This window comes from Nelumbo nucifera, chromosome 1, assembly GCF_055504915.1.
Source record: "Nelumbo nucifera cultivar China Antique chromosome 1, China Antique-T2T, whole genome shotgun sequence".
NCBI classification, from domain to species: Eukaryota; Viridiplantae; Streptophyta; class Magnoliopsida; order Proteales; family Nelumbonaceae; genus Nelumbo; species Nelumbo nucifera.
In genome coordinates this window covers 178,779,279-178,792,028 of record NC_142649.1, presented here as the reverse complement: position 1 = coordinate 178,792,028, position 12,750 = coordinate 178,779,279, and the positions used below count along the sequence as shown (strand labels likewise).

The window sequence follows — 12,750 nt, the reverse complement described above, 5'->3', positions numbered from 1 at the left end:
GAATATAATGAGAGAGAAAATGGGATAATAACTTAAATAGGGGGTTTAATGAGAGCAAATAAAATGAACTGAATAGCAGTATTGAAATTACATTTTTTGCTCTTACACCAAGGACAAAACAATTTAAAAAGAAAAGAGGGGTATTTTGATTAAAAAGGCCCATAAGCAATGGGAAACTATTATCATTTTATAGTAATACTAGTAGAGATGCACGCAATGCACAAGATTTGTTAAGCGGAAGCTAAATAATAGAAACACATATAAGAGTATACAATTGTTTTATATTTTTAACATTTTAAATAATAAATACTTATTTATATTTTATTTACTACTTTTAATAATTTTTAGCAATACAAAAACAACAATAATTAATTTCAACTAGGGTTATTCATTAAATTAATGAAACTGACCAACTCAACCTAAGTTAGTCAGTTTTCTAGTATTTCCAATTAGCTTTGGTTCAAGAATTTTCCAACTTGACCAAGTTAGATTAGTTCTGTTTCAACCATTTGTAAATCAACTAAAAATCAAACAACCTGACCATATATGGGAAAATTCCTATATTTTTAGCATAAAATATTTTATATCATAAATTAAATTTTTAAATTTATTTTTTAATAATGCCACCATAATTTTTTTTAAGTTTAAATTTAAATACTTTGAACTGATTGACCAAATTGATAATTGACCCAAACAGATACAACTTGAGTTGGCCAATTTTCACTAACGGCCAGTTGGTTTTGAGTGACCAACTTCCAACCTGACCAAGTTTATTTAGTTGGCCAAACAGCCTACAACCGAGCTGAACCAACTCGTGAACACTCCTAAGTCTAGCCAAAATAATAGTCTAATCTATCAATAGTTTAATAACCAATAATTGTTGACAATTTACAGCAAAATACACAATTATTGAAAACATATTTATAAATTTAATACAATAAATAACTAATAAAAATACAATAGTTACAAAAATACAATGAATACTAAAAATATATTAAATTAGTTAACAAGTAATTTAATACTGAACAATAGTTTAATCTCTAATAAATATTAATCAATAAAAAATACAATAAGTACAATAGATTAAATTTAAAAAGTTAAATAACTACAACTTAATCTCCAATAATTATTCAAAATTTACTATTAAATAACAAAACAAAAATAAAATTGTACATAATTATTGAAAATATATTTATAAAAAAATAAATAGTTATTGAAAATACAATAAATATTAATTTTAGTATAGATAAATATATAATAAATATAGATTAAGATTTTAAAATTATTATAAATAAATACTAGTTTAAGAAATTTATTTTCTAGAACTATTAATTGATATAAGTGAAATTAGTTATTTACAATATTATTTAGTTATTTAAAAATATCATTATTGAAATTTTTAATATTAAATATTTATTGAATTTAGTAATCTATAAAATTATAGTTTATACTATTATTACATAATTTCATTATTTTAATTATTTAAAATCTAGTTATGTTTAATACTTCATTATTTAAAATATTTATCTATTTAAATATTTAAATAATATATAAAATATTTAATTTTTTCCATTTGAATTTTATTTAGTTTAAAGTTATTACGTAATAATAAATATTTTTTATATAATTATTTATCTACTTTTAATATTTTGTTATTTATGATATTTAGTTATTAAAATATTGAAATGCTATTTTATTTTTTAATGTTAAAATTTTATAACATTTAAATTGAATAATCCAGAAAATCATATTTTATATTGTTAGTACATAATTTCATAATGAATTTTGTAAAATTATAAATTTATTAATAATATGAATATTATTGAATTTATTATAATTATTTGTTGTTTTTTTAATAAATATTTTAAAGTTATTATATTAATTTTTTATATTATTTAAATAGTTTTTAATTTTTTACTTCAAACTTTCTTAAGATAGATATAGATAAAAAGCGGGGGAGAGGATAAATAGGAATTAAAGATAATTTAGAAGAAAGGGGGGGCATAGTTTAGGAGAAATTTTAGGAGAAGATACTATTTAGGTTATTGAGAATGTATGAGAGAGGGAGAGAGGTATTTTAGGTAATTTTTATGGGAAGGAGAACATATCATTGGTTGTTTCAAAAATAACATTGAATAAAAAATAAAAAATAAAAAAGGAGAAAATTTCTAGATTGTTGTATTTTAGGGGATGTTTGAAACCATGGTTGTTTTTCAAAAAATGGTGTCACATTGGATCCACATAGGTGTTTCAACAAACACCCATGTATCTCATTATTTGGTCCATCCGATTATTAAAAAATCGGGCATGCCTCAAAAGTCAGGACATAGCCTACGTGGTAGAAGTGTTTTTTTGTGAAAATTGGGTCTCTAAACACCATGTTAGTGTGCTTGTGTGTGTAGATAGATAGTTAGATAAATAGATAGATAGATAGATAGATAGATTGATTGATTGATTGATTGATTAATTGATTGATTGATTGGTTGGTTGGTTGATAGATAGATTATTAAAAGATTTAATTAGTGGAATTTAATGTTGAATAGCAAAAATACCTTAAATATATGATTTAATAAGAGAAAATGAGAGATAATGCCTTAAATGTATGATTTAATGAAAGGAAATAGAATGAATTGAAGAATTCAGATTTGAATCAAGGTATATCTGAATCCGATCCAACACTATTCATGGTAGATCCAATCAGATCTGTTAGGTAAGGATCTGAATTTAAATCTAATCGGGAAGTCAAATCTTCGGATCTAATCTAATCCATTTTGTTTTCTTTAAAAATTAATAAATTATTAAAAGAAAAAATATACTAATTTAAATAAAGAAAACAAAAAATACAATTATTATTTTAATTATTTTCATCATATATACATATTTTTATAAAAAAATAAATAATATATTAAATTTACAAAAATACAACATATATATATATATATATATATATATATATATATATATATATATATATTAGATCAGATAGGGGCGTGATGGCCCTCCCAAATAAGCACTTCATATATAGCTTCTAAAAATGTTGTGGTACAGAATTATTTTGAGGTAGAAGGATGGTTTTGGCCAGTTTTTCAATGGAAAGTAAACTTAAAATGTGAAAAAATGTAATCTTTTGAAACCCAATTTTAAGTCGGAATAAAATAGTCTTTTAATTTAAAATGAATTGGTTTCAAAAAATACAAGGCTAAATTACATCTTGCTTTATTTTTAAATATATTTTTTTGATTTAAAAATATATTTCTTTCCATACATATACATATTTTTTACATCCCACGTACATTACTTTAAAATACATCATAATCTTTTTGTTAATTGGATACATATTCATTTTAGTGTATACATATGTATTGAAAAATTTACACTACTTCTCATTGAAAATTTAATAATTTCTCAACCCGAGCTCTCTCTTCCCTATTGAATTCATGCATGTATGTATGGCATTAGGGTATGTATTAAAACTAGTGAAAAAGAATATCTGTTATCTCTCAATTCGGATCATGCTAAGGTGTACATTAATCAATGAATATCCGTCAAAATTTTAGTAAAAGAGACCTGAATTGATTATCTAAATACAGTGCAGTTTGGCCCTTCCAACATGCAGTAACATGTTGCATGGGCCATAAGGCTAGCCTAGAAAAAGAAGAGAAGATAATCTTATTCAGTCAAGAAGCATAGTCCACTGGGCAAGTAGCTAGCTTATTGACTGAATTAGTTCAGCTTCTCTTTCTTTTGCCTTTTTTTTTGTATGTTCAATGCCTCGCATTAATAAACCCCTGGCAGTGCACTAATGCATCTAATGGGCTTTGAGTTGAAGCTCAGAGCCTCAGACTTGCCCTCATATATACTTACCTCCAAATTTTGGTTGAACTCTGATTCAATTCTCACAAGACAGACCATGTTTACACCGTCTTTACAGCCACTTGTATCTCTGCATTCGGAATATCTCCCCATATATAGAAACATACAAGTACGTATGAGCACACAGTCTTGTGAGGACTGAATCCGATCTTATTTTGGTTAGATGGTCCTGGGCTAGAGGAAATTGGATGAACTGAAAACAAAATCATACAACTATACAAGTATATATGTTGGGCAACATATTATGAGTGAACTCCCATGTTTTTGCACCATTGCAAAATGAAATTGCAACGTAAACAACTAGGCATTTAAGAAACGATGGCAAACAAGAAGAATTAATCCGTGACAAACTCTGGTATATAGTACAAATAAGAAAAGTGTAAATTCTACTTCACTTTGGCTTAGTGTAAAATTCAGAATGCCAATAATTAATCAGAACTTGCATTCAATTTATTTGCACCAGTGCAAAATGAAATTGCATTGTAAATAACCGGCATATACTATGGCAAAGAAGAAGAATCAATCGGCGACAAAGACAATATTAATTATTAAATATGATTCCATGTCAGCGAGAAGGCAAATTGCCCAGATCTGAGAATCTCTTATCATCAGCAGTTGCCATCAAGATTCAAGACACAGTGAAGTCAACGCATTCCCTGAAGCCTTCAAATCACGCTTTGCAAAAATTAATCAACAGATGATCAACTCCCTCTTACTGCTGCGCTGGCATTCTTGCATGTGATAATATATATTCATGGAAAAGATCTAGCTAGCTCGGATGATCATATTCTATGGGCACTGAATCCCCTATTGCCCTGGAATTTCTCTTTCTCTTGGGAACTATATAAGAAAGACAATCCCTCGTTTCTTCTTTGTCAGAGAGAAGCCTTTGAACTTCTGAGTTCTGAAGCATCTCTACATTGTTAGCTCTCGTTGCCTCCACCTTGAGCTAGTTTCCTGTTAAGTTGTATAGTTCTTCTAATAAGCTTTCACTTTTGCATCATGAACGTAACGGGATCAACTAAAATTCAAAAGGGTCTCGTTATATTAGTGTAATAATCACTCCATGATGCACATTACGCCCTCTCTGATCAAGAGTATCTGGTTTTGTTTCTGTGGTGCAGGAGAAAATTTCAGATACAGTTCTGCTAGCTTCAGAGAGAGAGAGAGAGAGAGAGAGAGAGTTTCTGCCTCCGGTGGGTCATTCAACTGACGAAGATACGCAAAACAGGGAGATGGACATTGAGAGTCTGCCATCCTCACGTCGTCGCACGGAGAGCTTGTCATCGCACGTTCACAAGGTGGGAGTGCCATCTCCCCAGAATCTCCTCAAGGATTTCAAGGAAACTGTGAAGGAAACGTTATTTCCAGATGACCCTTTACGCCCTTTCAAGGATCAACCCAGATCAAGAAAGCTCATCCTGGGTCTCCAGGCCATTTTCCCCATTTTCGAATGGGGAAGAGACTACAGTTTAGCTAAATTTAAAGGAGATCTCATTGCAGGACTCACCATTGCAAGTCTCTGTATTCCACAGGTAGAGAGAAGATATTTCATGGGTCCCAGAAAGAAAAGTAGGAACTTACATATGATGCTAATTAATAGTTCTTTTGCTTGAAAAAATGAATAGGATATTGGGTATGCGAAGCTTGCAAATTTGGCTCCACAGTATGGGCTATGTAAGTGCTTCTTCATACTGAAATTCTAGGTTTTGCTTGGATCCTGTATCAAGTAGTAATCCTGTGTTTTGCTTAAAGGGTTAATTGTTAATTTTTACAGACACCAGCTTTGTACCTCCATTAATTTATGCCGTATTGGGAAGTTCAAGAGATATTGCCATCGGACCGGCAGCCGTGGTGTCTCTCATACTGGGAACTATGCTCCAGGATGAGATTGATCCCGTCAAGAATGCAGCTGACTACCGTCGGCTTGCTTTCACGGCTACTTTTTTTGCTGGGATCACTCAAGCTGCACTTGGACTTTTCAGGTAATCAACAGCTTAATTATTCTGTACCGATCTTGGTTTACTGTTTATTAATTCTCGATCGGTTTATTTGTTACACCATATAATGATGACTGTTTCTGGGTTTGCTTTTAGGTTGGGATTTTTGATAGATTTCCTATCTCATGCTGCAATTGTTGGGTTTCTGTCTGGGACTGCCATTACAATTGCACTGCAACAATTAAAAGGTTTCCTCGGCATAAAAGATTTTACAAGAAAAACTGATATTGTTTCTGTTATGCGATCAGTATGGGGATCAGTACACCATGGAGTAAGCATTAATCTTTCCCTTCTTTAATTGCTATTTCAAGGATCCATACACCATGCATGGATTAAACAATCCAACTGAGCTCTGAGTTCAGCCTAAGACTACTGAAATTTACAACATTTTGCAGTGGAATTGGCAGACTATAGTCATAGGAACAACATTCTTGGGTTTCCTTCTGTTAGCCAAGCACATTGTAAGAGACTATATATTAATTATTAAATGTATTTAATTTTGGTTTATTGCATTGAATACTTTCTCTAATCGTTAGGTGGTTTATGAACAGGGAAAGAAGAACAAGAGGTTCTTTTGGATTCCAGCAATTGCTCCACTGATCTCTGTAATCCTGTCCACCTTCTTTGTGTACATTTTTCGTGCCGATAAGAAGGGTGTTCAGATTGTAAGTAGTAGTTTCTATATATGCTTCTTCTTCTTCTTCTTCTTCTTCTTCTTTTCCTTTATTTCTGCCTTTTGGTATGACTGAGCGCTGCTACTTGTGATTACGTACGTGTGAAGGTGAAACACATAAAAAAAGGAATTAATCAGCCATCTGTGCATGAAATTTATTTCACGGGCAAATATGTTATGAAAGGTGTTAAGATTGGCGCTGTGGCTGGCATGATAGCGTTGACAGTAAGATAGTTTCATCCATATTTTGTCAATCTATCATAGAAAATATTTTGAATCTAATGGACTGTATCTTAAGAACAATTAATGCTTTGGGTTTATCAGGAAGCTTTAGCAATTGCAAGAACATTTGCATCCATGAAGGACTATCAGATTGACGGCAACAAAGAAATGGTAGCACTAGGAGCAATGAATGTTGTTGGCTCAATGACTTCTTGTTATCTGGCCACAGGTAAGAAACAAAAATAAAAGAAAAAAAATTAAAGATTCCACAAAAACAGTGAGAACCATACCAGTGGAACACTTAGCTCAGTTTGCTTGGAGTGCCAATTTCATTTGCATTATTGGTGTAAATGCATGGGAATGAAAATAGTCTGAGGGTAAATTTTGGTTTAGTTATTGCTTCAGATTTGACTTTGTCATATTTGTTTGTGAGAAATATAATAGGAAGTAAAATGGAGTGGTCCCCACTTTATATGAAAGAGAATGGAGATATAAGAGGAGAGAGAGATTTATTTTGGAGTGTTGTAGGAAGAAAGACGATGTGGTCCCCACTTTACATGATAGAGAATTGAAGGATGAGGAAGGATGCAAAATTTGCACTGTTAGTGAGTGCAAATGAGAAAAAAAATACAAATTTTTCATGAGCTAGAAGTGCATATCATAGTTAGAAGCAAATAGATGCAAAACTGAAATGGGTGTTTCATTTTGCAGTAGAGGATTTGTGCTGATAATGCTGCCTACAAATATGTAGATATGGTGGTCATGAATCGGATGAAATTACATTGTTTTTAGACCTAGCTATCAACTAAAGCTCCCCTTTCACAGAAACCCAATATCAATAAGCTAATGATATCCATCTTTCTTTATGCTTTCTGCATGAATTGATTAATTGATGGTGACTCCACTTCTGTTTTAGGTTCCTTCTCTCGATCTGCAGTGAATTACATGGCTGGCTGCCAGACAACCATATCCAATGTAGTAATGTCTATTGTTGTCTTACTAACCTTGGAACTCATCACACCCCTCTTTAAGTACACTCCCAGCACCATTCTTTCTGCTATCATTATTTCCGCCGTGATCGGAATGATCGACATTGAGTCAATGCTTCTCATATGGAGGATTGATAAATTGGATTTCGTGACTTGCATGGGAGCTTTCCTTGGTGTGGTTTTTGATTCGGTTGAAATCGGCCTTTTAATTGCTGTAAGAATTATATCTAAAAACCTACAAATTAAATCAGCTTACTACTTCTAGTTAATTAATGGGTTCTCTTCATAAGCTTTAATTTTCTTCTTACATGACACAGGTTTCCCTATCTTTGGCTAAGATACTCCTGCAAGTGACAAGGCCAAGGGTAGTATTACTTGGAAAGCTTCCCTGCAAGACAACCATCTATAGGAACATTGATCAATATCCTGATGCAATGAGGGTTCCAGGCTTACTCATAGTTAGAGTCGACTCTGCAATCTATTTCTCCAACTGTAACTATGTCAAAGAGAGGTATTTTTGAGCGAACTCCCTTTGATCTGTTTTTCAAATGTTGACTTAATTTTTTCTTACTAGCTTGAATTTAATAGATTCAATATAATGAGGAAGGAGTGTGAATCAACATTGCTCAGGATGACCTTGGATTTTGAAATTTTGATTAAGAAAATTAAGTCACTGAGTAGCATATAACTGACAATATGTTAAATTATATTCACTTTCTTGTAGGATTGGAAGATGGTTGAGTGATGAAGAAGAGAAATTCAAAGCAAGGTTCCTACCAAGAATCCAGTTCCTTATCATTGATCTATCACGTAAACATTCAGACTCTCCCCTTTTACTAAACATGTTGGAATTGATCATCTCTCTAGCTTGAAACTCATTTTCATGATTCTTCTTTTCACTGCAGCCGTTATTGACATTGACACCAGTGGTATCCATTCTCTGGAAGATCTATATAAGAGCCTCAGGAAGAAAGATGTTCAGGTAAGCCACAGTAGTATAACCATCCCATGTTATTAAATTAAAGATACTATATATTTATCAGAGAGAGAGAGAGAGAGAGAAGAGAGAGTATTAATAAATCTAGGCAGGGACAACTGTATAATAAAGCTACTACATGTTCTACAGCTTGTTCTAGCAAATCCAGGGCAAGCAGTGATAGACAAGTTTCACGCATCCAAGTTGACGGAATTGATTGGGCAGGATCAGATCTTCCTAACAGTGGATGATGCTGTCTTGAAATGCAGTACCAAGGTTGCAGAGTTGGAGCTGAACTAATTAAGAGACTATCTTCATCTATCTGAGAAAATAATGTTCAAGGAAAAGAAGCACTAAGTACATGATTGGAAGCTAGTTTTATACTTAATTCCATAAAGAAAATGTTGTAGTTCCTGTCTGTTCTGTATTTTAGTGTAAGAAGAAACGTAAAAGGAATAGTGGAGTAAAGGTGATCAGATTGTTTACATTGTGGATTAATTAATTGTAGAAAAACTAGTGAGATAGGCGGTTGCTTTGGGTTGGCGATCGAGGGTTCAAATCGAAAGATGGTTATGGACTCTGCACGAGAAAGAGAGAGATCGTGGAATTAAATCAATGATTAATTAATAAATTCCCTAACAATGATAGTTCCAACTTCCAAGTATTGCCATGTTCAAAGAGAAGAACCAATGAACTAAACAAAGCAAAACATTTTTTTCTCTTTTCTTTTTTTTTTTTACTTTTCGGGTTCCGCGCATTCTTCCACCTAAGGCTTGTAATGTTGAACCTGTAGATGCTGTAACATGGCACCTCGTGTCAAGTAATAATAATGTCGGGATGCAACCAATGTTTTTAAAACCGACCCAGAACTGGAATCACTTGGCTCTACCCAGCTTTCGGGTCAATGGTTCAATGAAGAGCCCACTGCAATTTAAAAAGTAAAATAAAAAATAACCGATTGTCGGGACAGTTTCTAGGTCGGACGGTGTGACTGTCCAGGTCAAACAGTGTGACTATATAGAATTTACAGCTCCATACCTCTACAACGTTTTTGCTGCACTAGTGCCAAAAATACTGTTTTTCTCTTTTCTTAGCTAACTAAAATATAAAGAGAAATTTATGGTTTAGTCCACCTCGGTCACCCCAAATATAAAAACTCCTTGGGGTTTCATTTTAACAAAAATCTCCCATGTTATTTTGAAAAGACCTGTAGTAACCTCCCTTCCATCATTCTGCCAATGGAAAACTTTGGCCTAATGCAATATTTTTTGTAAATACCTATTTTATCATTATGGCGTATGTCTATTAATTTGTATTAATATTTATTAAGGTATCTATTGATAAATCTTTTTTGAAAGATCTTTCGGCAAATCTAACAATCAAAAGACAATATGAGCTTTTGCGTTAAGATTTTAGCAACCTAAAGACCACCTGATTAAGGCACGCCTTTCCATGCAATTATGTGATGAAAAAAATTGAAGAACTTCATTTAGAGCTTTTCGAAAATAATCGAAAACGGGCTTTACGTGTCTTTTCGAAGAGACATCTTTTGGCGGATAGTATTTATCCAATCAAACGGGAAAAAGACGAAAACATGGGCTGTTGGCTTCCAAACAACCAACAGCTCACATAGAACGACGTGCCAAATGGGGCTTAGAATACTGCCAAAGATCTTTTATCTAAAAAGGTTCCATAGGTCAAATTGAAAGAGTAAAGTAATTTTACTTTTGTAAACTAATCAAGTTGAGTGAAATTTGGAAGGGCAAATCTGACATTCTGAATTATGTAGAAAAAGATGCCCCAATGAGTAATAAGGGCAATTTCATAAATTCAAAGCCTTGTTACTATGACAATGGTGGAAGGGACTGCAGATTTTTCAAATTTACACGGGAGGTTCTTACTATAACGAAACCTCAAGAGAGGTTTTATAATTGTCAGGAAACTCGAGATAGATTTTACAATTTACCCTTTTTTTTGGTAAGGATGAATTTGGAAGGAGTATAAATGCAAATATATAGAGTGTAAAACCTTATATTTTGTATTATTTTGTATGTATTTACGCTATCCATATTTGCATTTGTACTACTTCCAAACGGATGTTATCCATTTTATTATATAGGATTTGAATTGAAGTTGGATTATAATTAATTATTAATAAAATGTTATTTATTATTAATAAAATGAATTAATAATAACTTTGATATTATATATCATGGACAAAATGAATTGAAAATTACTTACACGAAACTTAAATCTATTACTATTTACTAAAAAATACTACATCTAAATCATCTTTACTGTAGATACCATATAAATTTTAAACGTATGAATATCAACCTAAAAGCTTAAACTATTAAATAAGGTTCCTGAATAGTATTTTTATTATCTAACAATATATAATCAAATGGAATTGGATCTTATCAGAACAGATAGGGATGGATTCATATTTATTCCACTATAAACAACTTCAATTCAGGTCACTCTAAATGGGATCGAATTCAGATAACAATTAGCTAGATACCCTTTTCAACCCTAAAATGAATTATTATAATTGGACTTCAATTAATGGACCCATGCAGATGGGAGTATTATAAGAGGTTTAATTGACACTTGATATTTAAGAGACCTTTTAAATCACATAAATAGGTAAGCCTTACGGGTGCAAATGGATTGTCGGGATCCAAGATCCAATCCTGTTTGGTTGAATTTGGATCACCTCTATTTGAATTTTCGGATTAGATTCGGATCATCTTATCCGATCCGAGAAGATCCAATCTGATGTATATTATATATTTATAAATAAATATATATATATGTATTAATACATATATATATGTGTTATTTAGTTATTTATAAATATATTTTCTTTTTTTTATAAAAATAAGTATATATATAATGAAAATAATTAAAAAGTACTTATATATTTTATTTTTACTTTATTTAAATTAGTATATTTTATTTTTATTTTAATAATTTATTAATTTTTAAAGAAAACAAAGTCAGATCAGATCAGATCCAAAGACCCGACTTATCAATATGATTCGAATTCAAATCGAGTCCTATCAGATCGGATCGGATCGGATTCAAATATACTTTTATTTGAATTCAATCCGATCCATTTGCATCCCTAATAAGCCTCTTTTAAGCATGCTGCTTTTAGAAAAAAGAAAAATAAAAGGAATAGTGGTCATTAAATTGATTTTTTTATTATTATTTATTTATATTGTCCTCGTAATTTTCTCCATGAAGCAAGAAATAAGCCACATGTAATAATGAAAAATAAAAGTAATTATATATATATATATATATATATATATATATATATATATATATATATATATATATATATATATATATATGTGTGTGTGTGTGGACATATTGAGGTCAGCTTGAGATATTTGCAATATAATAATGCAAAATTAAGCTAATAGGTCAATAAATAGTATATTGATTAGGCATGAATAGATCCTACTTCATACCCTAATTATTTTTTCTCTGCACACTTATTCCATTAATTAAGCATTAACATAAGCACGCGACCTTAATGCATTTAAGTCACTACCCTTAGTGTTTTTTCAACGCCAGAAAGGCAAATTTTCATTCATTCAAATGCTCAAATTATAATCATTTAAGACTGCCGAGAGAACGAATTAATGAGGAATATAAAGACCAAGTATGAATGGATAGAGCTCGTTTTGGGAGAAGATACACCAGTTGGTTGACAAATTGAACTGAGCAATGGGAGATCTGATCCAAATTGCATATCCAATTCAAAGAATAAAGAATTTCCAATGATCCCTTCAAAATTTAACAAATACTCAACTCAGGCCCCTCCAATTTGACCAATACTTGGTTGGAGGAGCCTTTTTAATTTAATAGTGGTAAATCCTGTCTAGTTGATGATGATCATGTGCTTCGGACAATTATTTATTTAATATAGAGTTTCAATAACTGTTGCTAATTTGGGGCACCCCTGTTGGCGCTGTTAATAAATTGTTATCTATGGTGCTGGAAAGA

At 31.5% G+C, this 12,750-nt stretch overlaps 1 protein-coding gene across 1 annotated transcript; it reads left to right on the top strand.

The window, feature by feature from the left end:
* The first annotated feature begins 5,003 nt into the window (after positions 1-5,003).
* LOC104600348 (sulfate transporter 1.2-like) lies at positions 5,004-9,191 on the top strand. Its single transcript, XM_010263241.2, has 13 exons — positions 5,004-5,408; positions 5,502-5,550; positions 5,651-5,858; positions 5,970-6,144; positions 6,269-6,334; positions 6,425-6,538; positions 6,655-6,771; positions 6,871-6,997; positions 7,685-7,971; positions 8,075-8,268; positions 8,482-8,567; positions 8,663-8,739; positions 8,884-9,191. Exons 1-13 carry the CDS (start codon positions 5,109-5,111, stop codon positions 9,031-9,033), a joined length of 1,950 nt encoding a protein of 649 aa, XP_010261543.1. The 5' UTR covers positions 5,004-5,108; the 3' UTR covers positions 9,034-9,191.
* Positions 9,192-12,750: the final 3,559 nt, after the last annotated feature.